This window comes from Neoarius graeffei, chromosome 4 (assembly GCF_027579695.1).
Source record: "Neoarius graeffei isolate fNeoGra1 chromosome 4, fNeoGra1.pri, whole genome shotgun sequence".
Lineage (NCBI taxonomy): Eukaryota > Metazoa > Chordata > Actinopteri > Siluriformes > Ariidae > Neoarius > Neoarius graeffei.
The window spans coordinates 47,539,864-47,563,032 of record NC_083572.1 but is presented as its reverse complement, the minus strand read 5'-3'; the positions used below and the strand labels follow the sequence as shown (position 1 = coordinate 47,563,032).

Genomic DNA, 23,169 nt, shown 5'->3' with positions numbered 1-23,169 from the left:
TGACCAAGAAGGGTATGATACCGTTCAGGCCACGCCGAATAACAGCAAGAAGGGTATGATACCGTTCAGGCCACGCCGAATAACAGCACCGGGTGTGATATTTCTCGGCTAATATTCCAATTTCCTACAAATTTCCTACAAACGTTGATGAGACAGAGCCTGCTTTATCGAGAATTAACTTCTGACTGAATAACGCAGAAACAAAGAACTTAAAGCCACTTGTGCTCATGTACATCTGACAGAGCTATGGGGATTCTTGCAGAGAGTCTGGAAGGGTCAGCAGGCTAAGTTTATTATGCTGCCAAGAGCTCCATTAGCGTGCAGCCCATGGGATGACCCCAGAAAAATGTGCAGAGATGCCTCCCAACTCCCAGGGTTATTAATATCGCTCTGTCACATTTCTGTGGTTGCAGCTACAAAGCAAGAACCCGACTGGGCTTGTAAGTGGAGCCTAATGATGGGCAATCATGATGTCACTCGGGGGCAAATATGTTCAGTTCAAAAGGAAAATGATTCAAGACAGTGTAGGAAAAGATTTTGATATAATGGGATCTCATTCAAGCTGTCCAGACATTACCCGAGACAAAGAGACAGACAGAGTCACGGAAAGGCAGGCAGGCAGGTAGGCAGACACACACACACACACACACACACACACACACACACACACACACACACACACACACAATCCTTCTCTTTCTATAGCACCTTTTCTCAAATGATTCAGGTGAAAAGAGTGCTAACCAAGCTGTGGATAGATAGGTACCTGCTTTCTTGTCCTTATTGACAGCATATTGTGCTATGTCTAGCACAGGATAGACAGACTCTCTCATATTCTCAATTGGTATTATTAGTATTATTCCCCTACCTGTAAATATTCACTGTATCTCTCAAATGTTTCTCTCTCTCTTCATACAGAAAGACAATGGTCTCACCATTCAAGCCATCAAAATATCTTTACACGCATTCTCTCCTTGCTTCCTCTCCACCTTGCTCCATCAAAGCGAGAGTGAATACAATGCTGCGGGGCAAACGCATTTCCATAAATATCACCATTACGACAAACCAATTAAGAGAGTGTGGTGGGAACAGAACAAAACGGCGGTATTAGTTCGGAGATAGAATTGCCAAACACTGCCTTCAGACATGCAATTCAGTCTCAAAGGCCATGCAGCAAAAACAGAGGAGTACGTTTTGCCCCATGGCATTTTAATACATCGTGAATTAGGATAATTGGAGAGTCGGTGTGAAGGACACAGCTATTGGTGCTGTCAACCGCTTGTCCAATGAGTTCCAGAGACCAGAGTAGACAGAATAAGGTTGCACGTCCATCTCTTTTATGTAAACTTTGAAAATATGAATAAAATACATAATTAAACTGGAAATGAAAACAAATAATTTAAAGCTAGACTGCCTTTCAGATTTTTCAAGTATAGGTCAAAAAAAGAATTTTCCCTAACACCCAATTATTTATGTTTAGTGGACCGAAAGCTACTGAATTTAAATCACAGACCACGTGGCCCTAAATGCTCCGCCATTTTTTCCTGCTTCACCATGACGCAATACAACATACTACGTCATGCATCACATGGTGGGATTTCCCTGTTTGCGCAAGGCATTGTGGGATACAACTTTGAAAAAGGACAGGAAAATGGAAGACATGAGTGTGTGAATGAAACGTGAAAGACAGACTACAGTAATGGAAAGTGAGAAGAAAAGATGTTATGTTATATGCGAAGGAAAGAAAACGCAGGACCAAACTAATAAATATCGGTGGTCAGCGAGCACCTCGGTGTGATCAGCTGCTCGTTTAGTGACAGAATGATGGAACTGTCAGTGCACGGTCAAAAGTAAACCTGTAGATGGCAGTAATGCAACACTGTGGATGCCAGCTGCTGTAAAACCCAAAAGAAGAAGACGACGACAACTAAGGTAAGCATGCGCATACGCACACGGACTTCCTCTGTCTGCTTGACTGCGCAAAGCGAGCGATTTCATGCACATTATTTGCTCGGGAATCCCCTCAAATTAAATAACTTCCCAGCCACAGAATGGCCTGATATTTTTAGATATTACAGAAATAAACATATATCACAATGACCAAATTTCAGAGGGAACAAAATTTCACTGATTTTATGAAATCGAAAGGCCGTCTACTTTTAAATATCGCTTGGGAATTTTGGTCTGCTTTCTGTCTCTCTCACATGCACTGTTTGGACTGACACATTAACACATTTTTTTAGCTTGATTCAAGGTTCTGACTGCAAAGTTGAATTCTGGACAAAATGCTCCATTTCTATTACCGTTGGAGTTTCGAGATGTTTCGCTGCTACACACACCATGTATCCTATGTGTAAATGTTTTGCTGAGATAAAATGCGTCCCACATTTTACGATTCCAAAAATTGCCAAAGCAAGCAAGCAACAATATCACGTGACCACCATGGGATGTGTTTGACCTACTTTTAACCAAAACAAGTTGGCGTGGGAAAACATGGCGGACTCGGCTCTCCCGCCAGCTAAAAGCTGGCGAAGAAGAAAAGGAAAGGAAAGCGTGCCTAATAAGAGCAACTGCATGAAAGAGCAAGATTAGATTACATGTCATTTTTTCTGGATAGATAACCAAATAATTCTAGCTAGTGCTTAACTATCTTAGCCTTAGAATGCTTGGGCTCGACTCCACAGGAGCAAGTATGGAGTTATACACTTAATGTTTTGATCTTACAGAGAAAAAAATGATAACACACAAGCAGTAACAAAGATATATTCATATTTTGTTTCACGGATTTATTCACGAAATTCAACCACAAATTGCATCCCTGCGACTCAAAACTCTCCAAGGTCGATGCACAGTCACGATGTTTTCTACACGTCGACATCTTGGTGTGATGCAGTTCCAAAGTTATGCTAATTAGTTCAAATTCCTCGCGTTTGGTTATTTCTCTAGGGCCATACTGTTTACATGAAGAGGTAGGATATTCAGTCCCAAAACGGAGGAAAGTGATCCCCAGTACATCAAAATGATCATATCTTGTCTACATGATATTGTTCTTGCGAGAAATAAGAATATACTATGCACAATAAAAAGAAAATAAAAAAATTCAGATGACTTTGCAGTTAGCACCTTTAAATTTACAAAAACAGCACAAAAAGGATAAAGGCGTGACTGAAGAAGAATGATTGCATGAATATCAAATGTCAATTGTATCTATTATGCTGCTGTTTCGGCACATTTTCTTTTAATATACAGAAAAAACAGTCATGAACTTTGTGTATTACAGTGTTTACTCCCTAATCATGGTCAGAGATGATTGAAACACTGATTTGTTTACATTTCCTTTTGCTGATTTTATTGGGGGGGGGCATGGTGGTGTAGTGGTTAGCGCTGTCGCCTCACAGCAAGAAGGCTCTGGGTTCGAGCCCAGCAGCCAGCAGGGGCCTTTCTGTGTGGAGTTTGCATGTTCTCCCCATGTCTGCGTGGGTTTCCTCCGGGTGCTCCGGTTTCCCCCACAGTCCAAAGACATGCAGGTTAGGTTAATTGGTGGCTCTAAATTAACCGTAGGTGTGAATGTGAGTGTGAATGATTGTTTGTCTCTATGTGTCAGACCTGTGATAATCTGGCGACTTGTCCAGGGTGTACCCCGCCTTTCGCCCATAGTCAGCTGGGATAGGCTCCAGCTTGCCCACAACCCTGCACAGGATAAGCGGTTACAGATAATGGATAGATGATCCATACATACATCCATTATCTGTAGCTCCTTTATCCTGTTCTACAGGGTCGCAGGCAAGCTGGAGCCTATCCCAGCTGACTATGGGCGAAAGGTGGGGTACACCCTGGACAAGTTGCCAGGTCATCACAGGGCTGACACATAGAGACAAACAACCATTCACACTCACATTCACATCTACGGTCAGTTTAGAGCCACCAATTAACCTAACCTGCATGTCTTTGGGCTGTGGAGGAAACCGGAGCACCAGGAGAAAACCCACGCGGACACGGGGAGAACATGCAAACTCCACACAGAAAGGCCCTTGCCGGCCACGGGGCTCGAACCCGGACCTTCTTACTGTGAGGTGACAGTGCTAACCACTACACTACTGTGACGCCCTGGATGGATGATTTTATTGGAAATTCATTTCAAAATTGAGAACTGTTTGAATATAAATCCAGCTAGAGAGGGGGAAAAAAAGAGAAGAAACATGCAATGACATTTTAAAATAACGTTTTGATTCTGTCAAAGTTAATACTGCAGCTGGGGGTGTGCATGGCCCGTTCTTTTTTCAGATCACAGCCAAATTATAGTTCCAGGTGTTTCAGTGACCACACAGGAAAATGGGGGAAAGAGAAGTTAAGTGTTTTTTATTTAAGTGACTTTGAACAAATAGAAACTGAGAGCAATTAACACTGAATCCTAGCCTCTGGCACACATAAATGGGTGGTCATTAGTGCTTGTTTGGGGATAGAACTGGGTGCCCCTGAAATTCAAACACACCCAGACATAATGGTCTGATAAAGTCACATATGTAAACTGTGGACCCCGATTTATTTCTCTCTCTCTCTCTCTCTCTCTCTCTCCTGATGTGGTCACAGATGTAAACTCTAGGTGGTATATTCTGCCTAAGCCTATTAGAGCTTACTATACTGCTGTGGGATAATAAATCATTTATTCTTTGTGCTGAGAGGCAGCCCAGTTCTGTAGTCCTGCTGTACAACCACAAACAAGCAGCACAATACAAATATAACTATTTACACAACTGTATTTACACTCCCCTCCAAAAGTACTGAAACAGCAAAGCCAATTCTTTTGGTTTTTTGCTACACGCTGAAGATATTTGAATTTAAAATGAAAACATGGATATGAGATGACGGATCAGAATTTCATCTTTCACATCCTGATATTTACATCTAGATGCGTTAAACAATTTCGAACATGGCAGCTTTTGCTTAAACCCATTTTCCAAGTGATCAAAAAATATTGGAACATGCCACGGACAAGTGTTTCTTGTTGCCCAGGTTGGCCCTTTTATATTGATATTTTAAAGAATTAACAGCTCTGAATGTCTACTCTTGTTTTGAGCCCTGGGTTTCACCTGTGAAGACTTCATACTTGCCAACCCTCCCGATTTCGGCGGGAGGCTCATGATTTTAGACTCCGTCTCCCACCTCCTGATCGTATTTGTTAAAAACGGGATAATTTCTTGGTTTTGGGAAATCCCTACCGCCAAGTTAAAAATACTCCCGATTATGCCCAATCAGAATCGTATGAGAAACGCTGCTGACGTCAACTGATTTTTAACCAATCAACGAACAGAACAACAGTCACTTCCGTAATGTAGGATTCACCCAGGCTGTCCGACATTTTTTACAAGCATTCATTCATCATGGCCACTAAACCCAATACCAAACGGCAAAAATATGAATGCAAATACCAGGTTGCATGGGAGAATGAATTTCCATGGATAAGCAAATGTTCGACCAGCCAGTTACACATTTTAAGGTAAAGATACCTTAAATCAGAATGTAATGGACATTTGAGTGTGAAATTAAACTCGTCTTCCAGACCATTTCAGAAACAAACTGTACAACTTCTAAAGTGTATAGTGAAATTTTGCATGACAAAGAATTTGTTTGGTGAGTGTATTTGAATAGTGTGGTAGTGTCTTAGTGCTATTTTGAATTTATGTTTGAAAGTTTTAGGGCGTATTCACACCTACGTTGTTTGGTCCGGACCAAACGACCAAACGAACCAAATTTCCCTTGGTCCGGACCTTTTGGTTGGTCTGAATACAAACCACCGAACTCTGGCCCGGACCAAACAAGCGGACCGAGACCGAGCTGCAAGGTCGGACTCGGTCCGGACCAAAGGAACCCTGGTGCGGATCTTTTGGAGGTGTGAAAGCAGACCGGACCTAATCTGACAGTTTTGCTTTTTTGTACCTCGGGAGCTTCCATCGTTTGTCGAACATTATGGGAAACAGAGTCTTGACACTCCACCGCAAAGTGCAAACACTCACTACGTTTACATGCACATAGAGAGAATCGAATTTCTGCCGTTGCTCGACTGAAATCGAAGTTCAAAATGCCATGTATACACCTTAATTCGGCTGAAATTGAACCGAACTTGATTTCTCGGAATCGAGCTACACGACCTAGATTATGCGATTTCTGCCGAGCTACTTTGTGCATGTATACCCTATCGAGCTAGTTGTCGAGCTACTTCCGGAAGTGACGAGACCACAAGCGGGAAACACAACAGCCTCAGTCGGCATGACAACAGTAGTAGCGAGCAGCAGAAGAGGTCAGGAGGAACAAACGAAGAAGAGAAAATGGTGATGTAGAGCTCTCTGAAGTGTGGGTGGAGCACAGAGGACGGCAGGACAAAGCTTCTGGTACTAATAGGCTTTTTATTGTCAGACTTTTCAGTTTAACAGCCTACTTTCATTCTTGAGAGAAAAACACACACACACACACACACGCGTGCGCGCTGTGTTCTAGTCCCGGGATGAGCTGTCCCCTCTGCTCTCCCTCTGCCTCCTTAAATAGGGCGCGGTTACTGGGAAGACACACAAACACAGGTTAATTACCGTCAGGTGAAGTGATTCTGCCACTCACCTTCCCTGGCTCCGCCCTCCTGTCACAGACCGGCGCTTGACCACGCCCCCACTGCCACAGGCAAGCAGAAACGTGCACTTCTGGAGCAATGAGGAGACAGAGTTCATGCTCATTCAGCTTAAGGAGTTGAATATATTAAAATTCATGGACGGGAGAAAAACGTGCAATGGAGAACACGGAACTGATAACTTTGTTTACACTCTTGAATAGCTCTTCTTCATGACGACAACCGGAAGTGTACAAACACGATGGGGCGTGTTGCGCCACCTGTGGCTCGGGTGCACAATGCACCTCACACAATAGCCCGATTTCAGTTGTGTGCATGTACGATTGGATTTCTCTGGCACCCTGCTGGGACCTTCAGCTCGATTACCGACAGCAGCTCGATTTGGATGTGCATGTAAACGTAGTCACTGTTTCGGTTGTCAAGGGAACCTTACAACAGTCGTTTAGTCAGTCATTCAGACCAGTGGTAGGCTAGACTACAGAGTACAAAAAATGAGTAGGGGGCAAACGTGGGCCGAGGAAGAAACGCGTACCCTTGTGGATATATGGGCAGATGTCCACATATCTGAGCTTTTGGAGAGAACACACAAAAATGCCGAGGTGTTTGCTGTATTCAGTGAGAAAATGAAGGAGAAGGGGTTCACGCGCTCCCCAGAACAATGTCGGCTAAAAGTGAAGAAACTCCGTCAGACCTACATTAAAATCAGGGACATTCTTTCAAAAAGTGGCGGTACTAGCGACGCAAAAAAGAAATTCATCTATTGCGTGAAGAGCCAGAACTGTCACAACATGATGTGTGCTCATCAGCGCTATCCTCCGTAGCCGCCTTGCCCTTTGAAGTCATCATTGATAAATTACTTGTACAACAGCATAGTAATAGCACAATTGTGAAAACAGTAAAAACTGGAAAAAACATATAGCTTTGATGACATTAAAAAGAATAACAGCACGGAAAGCCTCCATGACTACTTTTGAACTTAACACTTTGTGCGCGTGTCGTCTCTGACCAATAGCTGAACGACCTCAGGGCGCGTGGCTTTGTTGGCAGATTTTGGTCCGCTTACTAAAATGTACAGTGTGAAAGCGAACCACACCAAAATGAAAAAATAAAAAAAAAAACATTTGGTTCGGACCAAAGCAAGTGAACTATCGAACTATCCTGGTCTGAATACACCCTTAAGTGAAAGTTTACAAGTGAATTATCTGGAAAGTGATTTTGATAGAGTTTTGAGGTTTTAAGTGAAAGATTACTAGTGAGTGTATTTTGGTCGTACTAAAATTTTGCATTCGAGTGAATTTCTTTGTGAAGTATATTTTGATAGTATGTTAGTATAGTGCCATTTTTAATTTTTTTTTGAAAACTTTCAAAGTTTGCAAATGAGCAAATTCTTTTGATGCATTGCGATAGGATTTTGATAGTATTTCTATTGCTTTTTAAAAATTCTGTTGGAAAGTGTTTAGTGAGAGAGATGCATTTTAGTAGTACTAAGACAGTGCAGTATTTATTTAATTGAGTTGTTACTATTTTGGTTAAATCTTATAAAAATTTTATTTAATTTATATATGATATTATAGTTCTCTGTTCTCTGTATAGTTCATGGCTACACTCCAGCATCACCTGTCTCTATAAAAAAGGCAAGAAGAGCGTAGCAGCGAACTATCGTGGATTATCTATTGGAGCAAATATGAGCCGTATCCTTGCAAAAATTATTATTAACAGATTACAAGGTGCATATGAAACACATCAGCGAGTGTCAGTATGGATTTCGTCACAATCGATCTACATCAGATTACATTCATTGTAAAGACAGTGATTGAGAAATATGGAGGACCCCTGATCATAGTGTATGTTGATCTTAGTGCAGCATATGACCATATACCACGTAATTTTCTTTTCCGAGTACTGCAGATACAAACAGGAGCCACTCCTTTGGTAGCCATACTACAAAAATTATATGAAGGTACCACCGCATCGATACAGGGAATGAAAGAAAAGTTTGATGTGCTCATAGGATGTAGACAAGGTGGACAAGAATTTCCATGCTTGTTCAACTACTACTTTGACTACGTTCTGAAAGCGGCCGCCTATGAAATTGACAAAGCCTTTCCTGATGGCTGGGGTATCAATCTCAAATTCAATATCCCGTATATGTGCACCAACAGGGAGCAGCGGCGTGGTGGAAGAAAGCGTGGAGTGGAGATAATGAGGTGGATACTTTATGCAGATGATGCTGCTCTTTTCTGTAAAACAACGAGTGAGGCACAGCAACTTCTCATCATAATAGATAATGTGTGCCAACAATTTGGGCTTCAAATTTCATTCAAGAAGACCAAAACACAGGTATTTAATGATGATGATCTTGCAAAACAGCCAACACTATTCAGCATTAACAGTCAAGTCGTGGAAAATATCAGAGAATTCATGTACCTAGGGCAAATGATAACAACTGAGGAAAAGGGATGTTTCACTGAAATTCGTGTGGCCAGGGCAAATGCAAAATTCAATGAGCTTTGCACTGTCTTAATGGACAACAATGTCAACCTGTGCACAGACGGAAAATCCTGGAAGCGTGTGTTAATTTATGGTACACAAGCATGGTTTCCTAACGAACAACAACTAAATAGACTTGAAGCTTGTTGGCACCAGATACTACGGAGCATGGTAAAAGGAGGGTGGAAAAGAAAGAAAGCATCAGAAGATTCAGAAGAAGTTTACAGCTTTGTCTACACAAATGATGAAATCCAGAATATCATGAAGACGATACCCCTCAGAGATTTCATTTACTCACAATATCTGAAGTACATTGCGCATATATGTAGAGCTGACAACACTGCAATCACAAAGAAGGTCCTATTTGCGAAGCCGAGTAGGAGATATTACAGGGGTCCATGGATAAAGATCAGACGGTTGTTGGGAACATCAGTGGACCAGGCAAAGAGATTGGCACAGTCCAAAAATGAGTTCAGCAGAGTGATCCACCAGCGATTCACTCTGGCTCTTCGTTGACTAGGTCAACAACAGAGAAAATAAACTGTACTGTACTGTATTTCTACATGAGCTTACAGAAGGAAAACACATTTAATGCAATCCAATAATACTTTCATTCACTGTGACTATTTTAAGAAATTATAAACATTCTTCTAAAGCATCACTTGTTATTTTCTGTAGGTCTCTGTATGTATACAATATTCAGGCATGAGATATTTCAGCTAAAAATCTTATTTAAGACTTCCCTTTCATTGTTATTATATTAAAATTCAAGACAAGAGTATTATTTCAGATGTTTCACTCTGAGCTCTCTCATGCCTGATACATGAATCCCATAACCTAGTAATTGATAGAACAATATCAACAATTCAAAAACTCTTTAATTGTATACATTTCAAATGGTTTGCAATTAATTGGGATCCACTGTTTTTATCTTTTCAACCGCGCATCATACCCTCATCCAATTGAAAATGTCATTCATGCACTTTTCTCCCCCATGAGAATTTTGAAAAGTTGGCATGAGACTGCATTTACTGCTAAAAAGGATAAACCAACACAAAGACCAGAGAGCTGTCTATGGGAGAAAAACAAGCCATTTTGAAGCTGAGAAAATAGAGAAAATCAATGAGAACCATAGCACAGGCATGGGACATGGCCAATACAACAAGTTAGAATGTCCTAAAAAAGAAAGAAACCACTGGTGTACAAATAACCAGATCTTAAACAGATCAGCCAAGGAAAACAAAAGCAGCTGATGGCAAAAACATTGTGAGACCTGAGAAGAAAAACCAAAAATAACAGTGAGTGACATCACCAACAACCTCCAAAGGGCAGAGGTGAAGATATCACAATCCATTGTATTATACTTTGAGAGCAGAAACATAGAGGCCATACCACAAGATACAAACCACTCATCAGCAATAAGAATCAGAAGGCCAGATTGGAATTTGAAAAAAAAAAAAAATACAGAGATGAGCCACAAAATCTCTGGAACCAAGATGAACCTTACAATCATTATTAAAGTGATGGAAAGGTTGATGTCTGGAGAAAGAAAGGATCTGCTCATGATCCAAAACATACAAGCTCACTGGCCAAGCACAGTGGAGGTAGCATCATGGCTTGGGCTTGCATGGCTGTTTCTGGAACAGGCTCACTCATCTTTATTGATGATGTAACTCGTGATGTAGCAGCAGAATGAATTCAGAAGTCGATAGAAACATTGTTTGAGAATTTACAGAGAACTGCATCTCATCTAATTGGGAGGAACTTCATCATGCAGCAAGACAATGAGCCAAAACACAGCACCAACACAACAAAGGACTTCATCGTGGGGGGAAAGAGGAAGATTTTCGATTATACAAGTCAATCACCAGACCGTAACCCAACTGAACAGCATTTCACTTCCTGAAGAGGAGACTGACGGGAGAAACTACTTGCAGTACAAACCTGGAAAAGCATCACAAAAGAAGAATGCAAGAGTTTGGTGATGTCAGTGGGTCACTGGACTGATGCAGTTACTGAAAACCATGGATATGCAACTAAATATTAAAGGTAGACTGCCTTTCAGATTTTTCAAGTGTAGGTCATAAAAATAATTTTCCCTGAGACCTAATTATTTTTGCTTAGTGGACTGAAAGCTACTGAATTCGAATCACAGACTTCCAATTTTTTAATAGAACAATTAATGAATTTAGGGCCACATGGCCCTAAATTCTCCACTATTTTTTCCTGCTTCACCATTCAAGATACTACATCATGCATCATGTGGTGGGCTTTCCCTGTTTGCGCAAGGCATTGTGGGATACAAATTTGAAACAGGAGAGGAAAATGGAGGACTTCAATGAAACATGAAAGACAGACTACAGTAACAGAAAGCAAGAAGAAAAGACGTTATGTTATATGCAAAGGAAAGGAAACGCAGGACCAAGCAAATAAATATTGGCGGTCAGCGAGCACCTTGGTGTGATCAGCTGTTCGTTTAGTGACAGAATGATGGAACTGTCAGTGCACGGTCAAAGGTAAACCTGTAGATGGCAGTAATGCAACACTGGATGCCAGCTGCCGTAAAACCCAAAAGAAGAAAACGACGACAACTAAGGTAAACCTGCGCATGCGCACACGGACTTCCTCTGTCTGTTTGACTACACAAAGCGAGCAATTTCATGCACATTATTTGCTAGGGAATCCCTTCAAATTAAATAACTTCCCAGCCACAGAATGGCCTGTTTTTTTAAGATATTGCGATATATGTTTATTTCTGCAATGACCAAATTTCACAGGGAACTAAATTTCACCGAGTTTATGAAACCAAAAGGCCGTCTAGCGTTAAGTGTCATTTACTTTAAGACTATCTGTTCTGATACTTTTGCTCACCTGAATTTTGGATGGTTTGCCACCAAAGGTGCTATGTTCGAAGTTGTTTAACAAATCTAGATGTAAATATCAGGAAATTTAATCTATCATCTCATTCATTTTTGATTTCATATACAAATGTCTTCAGTGTATAGCAAAAACCAAGGATTGGCCTTGTGTTCTGAGGGGGACTGTATATAAAATGTGCTAGTTTATGGGTTTTGCCATCACAGAGCCACAGGGTACTACTACATGCAAAATAAACAAGTCTTAAATTTATCCCTAACAACCTTTAAGGCTGACCACTTACTTCAGATGACAAACTCTCAAAGGGCAAAAAGTTTAAGTAGCTTTTGCCAGAAATCTATAAATCTATTAGCAGGCCTTATCTTGCCTGCAACACAAGTCAGTGGGTTATCTGGATCAGACACACACAAGTGTATATTAACCAAAACACACACACCAGTGGAGCCCCTCTTATATTTTTGACGTACATGTTATCAATGACAAAACATCTCAGGTGGAAATATACCCCAAGATCCTTTTTTATACATTGTGATCAGGTCACAATTCTGATGCTTATGCAAGATCTAAATGTATTCCCTATTCAACATAGTGCACTATTATATTCCCTGAATGGTGCATTGTACCCGTAATGCACCATAAATCCACACTTCTACACTAAAATAACACAATGATTACAAATTTGACTTGTCAGAGTGTATAATATATCAATAAATATTAATAATAGATATTTAAATAATACTGGCAGGCTTTTTTTTCATGGTACGTATATCAGATATATTCCATTCAGCTAGCATGATATAGAACTTGTCTTCGACTCGTTCAATATCATGCTAGCTGAATGGAATATATCTGATATACCACGAAAAAAAGCTAGCCAATATTATTATTATTATTATTATTATTATTATTATTAAGACAAACACACATTCCTTTTGGGTGTTCAATGCATCTTTCTCTTTCAGAATTCTCTCAAAATCTTCCGTATTTAACGAAGCAAAACTGGCAGCCATGTTTGTTTACAAATTGTCACAGTCGCTCGCTAGCGTGGAAGTTTTATGTCTCTGATGTCATGTTGTCTTGACAACCATACAATATCGTAAACCATATTCAACGCTCATTCTCCACTGGGTAGAGTGACATAATACACATAGGATAAGTGATATGCTAACAATATTGCTTGCTATCAAACCAAATGAATGAAACCCGCTAGAAGGGAATAGAACATGTTTTAATTCCATCAAAAAAGTGTCCGGGATGTATCATAATTAAATAATATTGGCTGGCTTTGAGTGGTATATCAGATATATTCCATTCAGCTAGTATGATATTGAACGAGTTGAAGACGAGTAGTTGAATGGAATATATCTGATATGCCACAAAAAAAGCCAGCCAATAATATTATTATTCTACATGCACACTCTTCATATCAACATTCTCGAAGGCCGAAACTCGCTTACTTGCAACTCGGTGCTGTTAGTGCGGCAGTCCAGTTACCTTCTAGCTGGTATAGTGCTAGTGCAGGCCAATGCTAGCACAGTCAAGCAGAATATTATTATTATTATTATTATTATTATTATTATTATTATATTCCCTGTGTAATTTACTTAGTTACTTTTAAAATCAACATCAACAGCTACACACAATGGAGCGACCTGGCAGCCAAAATTCTGTGAAAATCTTCCGCTTTTAATGAAGTAAACCTTGTGGCCATGTTTGTGTACAAACTGTCACAGTCATTTGCTAACGCGGAAGTTTTACATCTCTGATGTGTCTCTTTTCCAGTTTTTCAATGTCCGTTGGTATGTTTTTCTCTTGTAGATATGTGTGAAGAATATATAATGGAGTTTTGGTAGCCTTTTAGGTGTTCAGCGCATCTTTAGTTTCAGTTTTCAGTTTATTTATTTAGTGCTTAAACCTAGCATGGGATTAGCCTCGTCTTCTCTCTTTCCCGGCTGACAAAGAAATGATTCTGCACACGCGCAGCATAAAAGTTTTGTCACTGGATCTTCGCATGAGCTCTGACGTGTGACGTCGTGTTGTCTTGACAATGTGCAGTATTATAACAATATTGCATGCTCATTCTCCATTGGGGAAAGTGGCGTAATACATGGAGGATAAGCAATATGATAGCAATATTGCATGTTATCAATAAACCCACTGGAAGGGAATAGAATACATGTTTTTATTCCATGGAAAAAGTGCCCTGTATGTATAATAATTAACTGTATTTACTGGTACTTGTTTGTGGAGTATATTATAAAGAAATTGCTTCTGTATGTTTAAGGATTCAGGTTGGTAGGTAATTTGTAATGTGCAAACTGTTTATATAAAAGCAAGTCACGATCATGTGTTTTTGGATCATTTAGACTATCAAATAGTACATTTATTCCATTATACAGGGCAGCATTCAGTTACTGCTGCCTTATACAACACTCTATATAGAACAGCCTGTACAGTAAATATTGAACAAGCGAGTGAAAGAGTGATTTTCACAGCATTAGTCTGAGTCTGTGTGGTCATTCCTTCAATTTTTTACATATCCCATATCTCAGATGATAATACAGCGGCGGCTTCAACACTCCCACGCCTTTAAAAAAAAACAACACAATAGGAACCTTCATATATAACAACGTGGTTCAGACAGTGCACTTAAGCAAGCTCAGGCTGCAGCACACATTAAAAGCTTACACTGGAGAAGCCAGAAACACTTACACAGTTAGACGAGCACTTACAAAAGAAATTCTGCAGCAAGTCTTTCGTTATGATAATCTGTGCATTGCTCTGGACACACTGCAAACATCTGTGCAAATCTCGGTGCTACCTTTTCAAGAATACACATCTAAAACATGCTGCGAGTATACTGCTACTTTAAGATTCAGTGCTGGAATTCGAATTAAAACAATATGCACAAGATTTGCTCCAAGCAACGTTTTCAGTCACACACCAAGCATTCTTATGCCAAACTGTTGAATCTGCCTTAGGTGCTTTCCTAACCATTAAACATGGATAAGATATGCAGAAACATGTCCATAAATCCACCAGCGTGTCAAAACTGAGTGGTTACATAGACGCACACACTCTTAGGTCACAGTGGGGTGCTGAAAGTCCTCTGGGCTATCTTTGAGCTAAATAGAGGGGATTCTGAAAACAAAACGAGGAAGCAAGAAGAAGAGAGGAAGAAAGGGTGTCAGGGTACAGAAAGAGGAGAGAAAGCAAGAACGTACATGAAATCAAAACCTACATGAAGGCACACACCCAAACTTGAGCTGGCGGTGAGATGATAGAAGGATCGAAACTCCTGTAAATAGGAGCCCTAGACCTTAAGCTTCAGATGTGATTTATCTTGGCTTCCTAGGATGTACTGCTAGCCCAGATGGCATGTAATGTGAAAAGGGGTGATAAAGATAGTGGCATCTTTCCCTTCTCAACTTGCCGACACCACCGGTGCTGAAAACTGACTTGAACTGGCAAGGTTCCTCTTCATTCAGGTCGAGTAAGTTTTCAGCCACGTGCGCACACACACACACACACACACACACACACACACACACACACACACACACACACTTCCATCTTTGTGGGGACACTCATTGACATAATGCATTCCCTAGCCCCTTACTCGAACCTTAACCATCACAACTAAATGCCTAACCCCATCCCCTACCCTAACCCTAAACTAAACCTAATTCTAACCTGAACCCTAAAACTAAGTCTTAACCCTCAAACAGCCCTTTGAAAAAGTGAGGACCAGCCAAAATATCCCCACTTCCCAAAAATATCCAAAGTCTGTAAATTAAAAAAAAAAAAATTCTGGTCCTCAATATGTAGCAAGTACAAGTACACACTCATACTTACACAATGATGTGGACTAGTCACTAGATGTCTATGAGAATGCTGATGGGAGTGACGGGATAATCCCCTAAAAGCTTCTTGTTTTCTTTGCCAGTGTTACCTTAATAAAAGTCAGATTCTTGAGATTAAAACTGCTTTTCGACCATAAAGAAAACACCTCTTTCTTGTTTTAAGAGACCCTGCAATGTCTTGCAAAAGATTTTTAGAGGGTTAGCACCATTTGATTTACACAACATGCCTACCACTTTAAAGGTGCAAATTATTTTATTGTGACACAAACAATAATTAAGATGAAAAAAAAAAAAACAGAAATCTGAAGTGTGCATAGGTATTCACCCCCTTTCATATGAAACCCCTAAATAAGAGCTGGTCCAACCAATTCACTTCATAAGTCGCATAATTAGTTGATTAAGAGCCACCCGTGTGCAATCAAAGTGTCACATGATTTGTCACATGATGTCTGTATAAATCAACCTGTTCTGGAAGGACCCTGACTCTGCAACACTACTAAGCAAGCAACATGAAAACCAAGGAGCCTCCAAACAGGTCAGAGACAAAGTTGTGGAGAAGTATAGATCAGGGTTGGGTTATAAAAAAATATCCCAAACTTTGAATATCCCAGGGAGCACCATCAAATACATTATAGCAAAATGGAAAGAACATGGCACCACTACAAACCTGACAAGAGAAGGCCGCCCACCAAAACTCACAGACCGGGCAAGGAGAGCATTAATCAGAGATGCAACAAAGACACCAAATATAACACTGAAGGGACTGCAAAGATCCACAGCAGAGATGGGAGTATCTGTCCATAGGACCACTTTAAGCTATACACTCCACAGAGCGGGGCTTTATGGAAGAGTGGCCAGAAAAAAGCCATTGCTTAAGAAAACATGTTTGGAGTTTGCCCAACAGCATGTGGCAGACTCCCCAAACACATGCAAGAAGATTCTCTGGTCAAATGAGATTAAATTTATCTTTTTGGCCATCATGGGAAATGCCATGTATGGCGCAAACCAAACACCCTGAGAACACCATTCCTACAGTGAAGCATGGTGGTGGCAGCATCATGCTGTGGGGATATTTTTCATCTGCAGGGACAGGAAAGCTGGTCAGGACGGAAGGAAAGATGGATGGCACTAAATACAGGGCAATTCTGGAGGAAAACCTGTTTGAGTCAGCCAGAGGTTTGAGACTGGGATGAAGGTTCACGTTCCAGCAGGACAATGGCCCTAAACATACTGCTAAAGCTACACTGGAGTGGTTTAAAGGGAAACATTTAAATGTCTTGGAATGGACTAATCAAAGCCCAGACCTCAATCCAATAGAGAATCTGTGGCATAACTCGAAGATTGCTGTACACCAATGCAACCCATCTAACTTGAAGGAGTTGGAGCAGTTTTGCCTTGAGGAATGGGCAAAAATCCCAGTGGCTAGATGTGCTAAGCTAATAGAGATATACCCCCAAGAGACCTGCAGCTGTAATTGCAGCAAAAGGTGGCTCTACAAAGGATTGACTTTGGGGGGTAAATACCTATGCACACTCCAGATTTCTGTTTTTTCATCTGAATTATTATTTGTGTCACAATAAAACAATAATGTGCACCTTTAAAGTGGTAGGCATGTTGTGTAAATCAAATGGTGCTAACCTCCCAAAAATTCATTTTAATTCCAGCTTGTAATGCGACAAAACAGGACAAACACCAAGGGGGATGAATACTTTTGCAAGACACTGTACAAGCTACACAGCCCGACTTGACAAGATGATGTACCACTGAAGATGTCCTAACCATCTTTCGCTCACTCATCAAAAATTTAAGTGAGCAGTTCAACTATAATGCTACGATCAGCTCTAAAAGCAGATAACAATGGACAAAGTCCATCTTTTTTTTTTTTTGCTTAAAAATGTGCAATGATTGTTCTACACAGAAATAATCAGCTAAACCAATAAAAAAAAGTCGCTTTAAAGCAGAGAAAAAGGACCAAGTGTGTCAAACCCAACAACCCTAAAAGACATGTACCACACCAGTACCAAAAAAGTTGGGACGCTGTGTAAAATGTAAATGAAAACAGAATGCAATGATTTGCAAATCTCATAAACCCATATTTCTTCACAATAGCAATGTTGTCCCATTCTTGTCTGATATAGGATTCTAACTGCTCAACAGTCCTGGGTCTTCTTTATGATATTTTTCATTTCATGATACATCAAATGCTTTCACATTTGATGCATCATGAAATGAAAAAGGTTTGGAAAGATTTGGACTGCAGGCAGGCCAGTTTAGCACCCGTACTCTTCTACTACGAAGCCATGCTGTTGTAATAAATGCAGCATGCAGTTTAGCATTGTCTTGCTGAAAGACGGAAGGCCTTCCCAGAAAAAGATGTCATCTGGATGGAAGCATATGTTGCTCTAAAACCTGTATATACACCTTTCAGCATTGATGGTGCCTTTCCAGATGTGCAAGCTGCCCATGGCATAAGCTCTAATGCACCCCCATACCATCAGAGATGCAGGTTTTTGAACCGAGCGCTGATAACAAGGCAGATGGTCCCTCTCCTCTTTAGTCCATGGTTTCCAAAAAGAATTTCAAATTTTGATTCGTCTGACTACAGAACAGTTTTTCACTTTGCCTCAGTCCGTTTTAAATGAGCTTTGGCCCAGAGAAGATGGCGGCATTTCTGGATCATGTTCACATATGGCTTCTTCTTTGCATGATAGAGCTTGAACCTGCATTTGTGGATGGCATGGTGAACTGTGTTCACAAACAATGATTTCTGGAAGTGTTCCTGAGCCCATGCAGTCATTTCCATAAGAGAAGCATGCCCGCTTTTAACGCAGTTCTGCCTGAGGGCCCGAAGATCACAGGCATCCAATATTGATTTTCGGCCTTGTTCCTTGTACACAGAGATTTCTCCAGATTCTCAGAACCTTTTGATTATATAATGTACTGTGCATGATGAGATATTCAAAGTTTTCGCAATTTTATTTTGAGGAACATTATTCTGAAATTATTCTACAATTTGTAGACACAGTTTTTTGCAGATTGGTGAATCTCTGCCCATCTTTACTTCTGAGAGGCTCAGCCTCTCTGGGATGCTCTTTTTATACCCAGTCATGCGACTGACCTTTTGCCAATTCACCTAATTAGTTGCAAAATGTTCCTCCAGCTGTTTTTTTTTTTTACTACCACTTACTTTTCCAGCCTTTTGTTGCCCCTGTCCCAACTTTTTTGAGACTTGTTGCTGCCATCAAATTCAATATGAGCTAATATTTTTCATGAAATAGTAAAATGTCTCAGTTTAAACATTTGATATGTTATGTTCTATTGCGGGAAAAAACTATATGGGTTTATGAGATTTGCAAATCATTGCATTCTGTTTTTATTTATATTTTACACAGCGTCACAACTTTTTTGGAACTGGGGTTGTACAGTATCACAAGGCATATGTTCATTATCTCATATCTTAAGCTTTAGTCATTTATATCTGCCTCTTTTACTAACAGAACAGTCTAGTGAAAAATTCCAGACTCTTCTGTGAGAAATTCTTCATGGCTGCTGCCAAGCTGACTTGGCCTCTGTACACATCTAACTAGTATGCATTCTGATATATATTTTGGCACATGGTGCTATATTTTGGTCACATGGGCAAAAGCATTACATTTCCATGTCAACTCAGAATAAAGCAGAACTGAACGACTCCGAAAGAGACTAAGGAAACCTGCAAAAACAATAATCCATAACAGAACATTTTTCAGTCGCCATTCAAATAAACTGCCTCGGCAGAGAAGATTACAATGGCAAAGCTTCTTTTGTAATGCCTTAGAAAGTGAATGCTTTATGCTGAGTTGTTTTAACAGTGACTCTTAAATCACATAAAATCTCTTGCCTTTGTTATGCCTGGATACCTGATCATTTTAAACTCATCTTTACATCTTCTAATGGAAAAAAAACCTGCATTTGACATGACTGGATATCCATACCCCTAATTATTAGAACCAAGATGAAATTTAATATAATGCAAGAAAAATAGAAGTGACGCCAAAAGGAAATCTTGAAACGCAAGCCATTCTGAAGAACATTTCATCAAAGTGCATTGCAGAAATGAACCAAGCAGCAAACTTGTGGTCAGAGTACAGAATCTCCCCCAAACCACATGTTAAAACACCAATTAAAGAAATTCAGTAACATCAAACTGAAAAGTAAACTAGCTAAGGAAAAGTAGCTGTTGCAGACAAACTGACTGACTGAGAATTAGAAGCATGTATGAATATGACGGGAGCTGAAATGCTCAGCACTTTCCCTGCAAACCCAAAGAAACCTAAACTCTATTACAGAAGAAGCCTCTGACCACAGAAACACAAGCTATGGAAATGGAACGGAAGCATAATGGGCTAGGAAATACACACTCATGACACATGTGCGAGAAGTGTGTGGAGTGTGGCCTTGATTGTCCTGCAGCCTGAAAACACGGCAAGTGCTAACTAATATTGCATGTTTCCCACACGATCTCGATCCAAGCGGCCATGTCTCTTGCCAAGAAGCAGCCTACTAAGCAGTTGCACAACCAATTGAAACAGGAAACCACTGAATATTGCAGCTTCCTTGGACAACATAACCGCACCAACAGCTTCCAGATTGGAAAGAGTCATAAATCAGAAACGTCAGAAGTGTGGCAAGTCTAAACCCCTAACTAGGGATATATCAAGCATAGCCTCATGATTGCAGACTATAAACTTGCACAATCTCGACAAAAATCTTTGAATACTCATGATTAGGATGAGGGGTGTTGGACTACTGGTGATATTCCTTATATGAAGAAGTTCAATAAAAAATGGTTTCATGTAGAATTCCATCAGATCAGATTTGTATATCTTACCTTTAAAGGGCAGGTAGATCCGGGGAGCTGACAGAAGTGGCAGAGAGGCAAACGGGTTACCCTCGACTGAAACAGCAGAGATCACAGAAACCAGAAGGGTCCCCAGAAACAAATCCCTCGTGCTCTGCACCATCATTGTGTCCAAAAACATGGAGAAACAATCAGCCCTGCAGAGGACAAAGAACATAGAGGGGTTGGGGAGATGGGATGAGGTAGGGATAATGCCCAGACAGGTTACACAGACTTCTGGAAACTGAACATGTGTATTAACACAATTTGAATCTAAATTCGGTCATTCCTTCTGTTCAAACAGTGTAGTAGATGTGTAAGAGAAAGGAAATGACTAACATATAGGCTACTAAATAAAAAAAATAGAGTTTATTCAATGCTCTTTGGATAGACAGGGTACTACAATGGTTCAACATTGAACACCCCCCAACTTCTTCGTTTTTTAAAATCTCTGTACCTACAGGGAACGTTAAAATGTTCCCACAAATCTTGAATTATTATTATTATTATTATTATTATTATTATTATTTTAAATAGGCATGTCAAGACGACAATCTGCACTCCGCTCAGACACTGTCTAGGATGCAGAAATCAAACTTTATTCATTTTTACTCAGTATCATCCAAATCATACAGAAGTGATCAAGATGGACCAGACACAACAAACAGGTCGGTCCTGAAGTCACATCTACCGTACAGTCTATTTCATTCTATCTGGACACAGAATTAACAGTTCATTCAGCACTGTAGGTATTAATTGTGGGTTTGGCATGAACAGTAGGTGAACACTGCCCCCCCACACACACACTCTCTCACACACACACACACACACACACACACATCAGGAGACTTTAATGACTGCTGATCTCGCACAAGCAACTCAGTCCAGATCCAATTGCACCTGTAACTAAATATAATACAGTAGTGGCATCCTGCACACGAGCCTGAAAACACCACCGGATGTAGAAATAGAAATAACGCAAGGTGTTTATAAAGCATCATCATTATACATACTCAATTTAGCAGATATATTTGGATGCTCCTGACTTACTGACATTGCCTGAGCTTGCAAGAAATTTGAAACAATGTTTGATAGATAGATAGATAGATAGATAGATAGATAGATAGATAGATAGATAGATAGATAGATAGATATTTTTTAAAAAAGTAACCAAACCAAACAAACAAAAAAATTACAAACACCCATGCCAACACCTGGCACTAAGGAATAAGGGAAATGAATGATTAGCTCATAATTATGATGAATTAATTATGGTCCGATTTTAAAAACAACAGATGATAAAACTAGAAGAATTCCTATATAATTAAGAAATCCGCAAATAAGAGTACAAATGGATTGTCTTTACGGGTCCATGTGGGGTCCCGGACCTCAGCATTCACCTGAGAAATGATCTGAAGTTTATCCCAGAATAAAAGCCCATTCAGAGTCCAGTGAGGAGAAATCCGGCGATGCGCTCTTCTCCAGTTCAAACACTCTCTCTCTCTCTCTCTCTCTTACATACACACCCGCTCACTGCTCTGCTCTGATCTGATCTGATCTGCTCACTGTCACAGGCTGAACATCCGAGCGCACAAATACAGTGTGTGTGTGTGTGTGCGCGCACGGGGTATTCCTTCTGGACAGCGCTTATTCACTCCACTCATCCGCTCCAGAGCAAGATCTCTCTCTCTCTCTCTCTCTCTCTGGCAGGTGGACGCAGCGCCTCCTGTGGGCGGAGTCTCACCTTGACAGAAAAGCCCAATCGTGCCCCGCCCACTCCAGAGCAGTAAAACAGAAGCGCTCCAGAGAACGAAGCCACACAATCTCTCTCTCTCTCTGTATGCTTAAAGTAGCTTGTAAAAATAAAGTGAAAAACAATTAAAAACTTTTTTTCAGGGAAAACAAAAAGGGAGACTTGGGACAAGTTTTCAGCTTTTCTAGATGGTGTGATTTTTTTTTTTTTTTTGCAGATAGCATAACTATGGAGATGACAGTGGACTTTAGGAGGAGCCCCCCCACCAACAACATTGTGACTGCTGTTGAAACCTTCAGGTTTCTGGGTTCCACAATCTCCCAAGGGTGGCACGGTGGTGTAGTGGTTAACGCTGTCGCCTCACAGCAAGAAGGTCCGGGTTCGAGCCCCATAGCCGGTGAGGGCCTTTCTGTGCGGAAAGTTTGCATGTTCTCCCCTGTGGATGCTCCGGTTTCCCCTACAATCCAAATACATGCAGGTTAGGTTAACTGGTGACTCTAAATTGACCGTGAGTGTGAATGGTTGTCTATGTGATGGCCTGGCGACTTGTCCTTTTTGCTTGTAGTCAGCTGGGATAGGCTCCAGCTTGCTTGTGACCCTGTAGAGCAGGATAAAGCGGCTAGAGATAATGAGATGAGATGAAACAATCAAAAACTTTTTTCATCTCATCTCATTATCTCTAGCCGCT

The 23,169-nt window shown here is 40.5% G+C and overlaps 1 protein-coding gene across 3 annotated transcripts in view; it reads right to left on the bottom strand.

Moving 5' to 3' along the window:
- The window catches only part of sema3fa (sema domain, immunoglobulin domain (Ig), short basic domain, secreted, (semaphorin) 3Fa), a 156,231-nt gene extending 133,819 nt beyond the window's left edge, over positions 1-22,412 (bottom strand). For all 3 annotated transcript variants that reach the window (XM_060919287.1, XM_060919288.1, XM_060919289.1), the window contains exons 1-2: positions 22,129-22,412; positions 20,720-20,886 (exon numbers count right to left, since the gene is read on the bottom strand). In XM_060919287.1, the coding sequence (XP_060775270.1) occupies positions 20,720-20,886; positions 22,129-22,169 (208 nt within the window). In that variant the 5' untranslated portion in view covers positions 22,170-22,412. The remainder of the gene's footprint in view (positions 1-20,719; positions 20,887-22,128) is intronic.
- Positions 22,413-23,169: the final 757 nt, after the last annotated feature.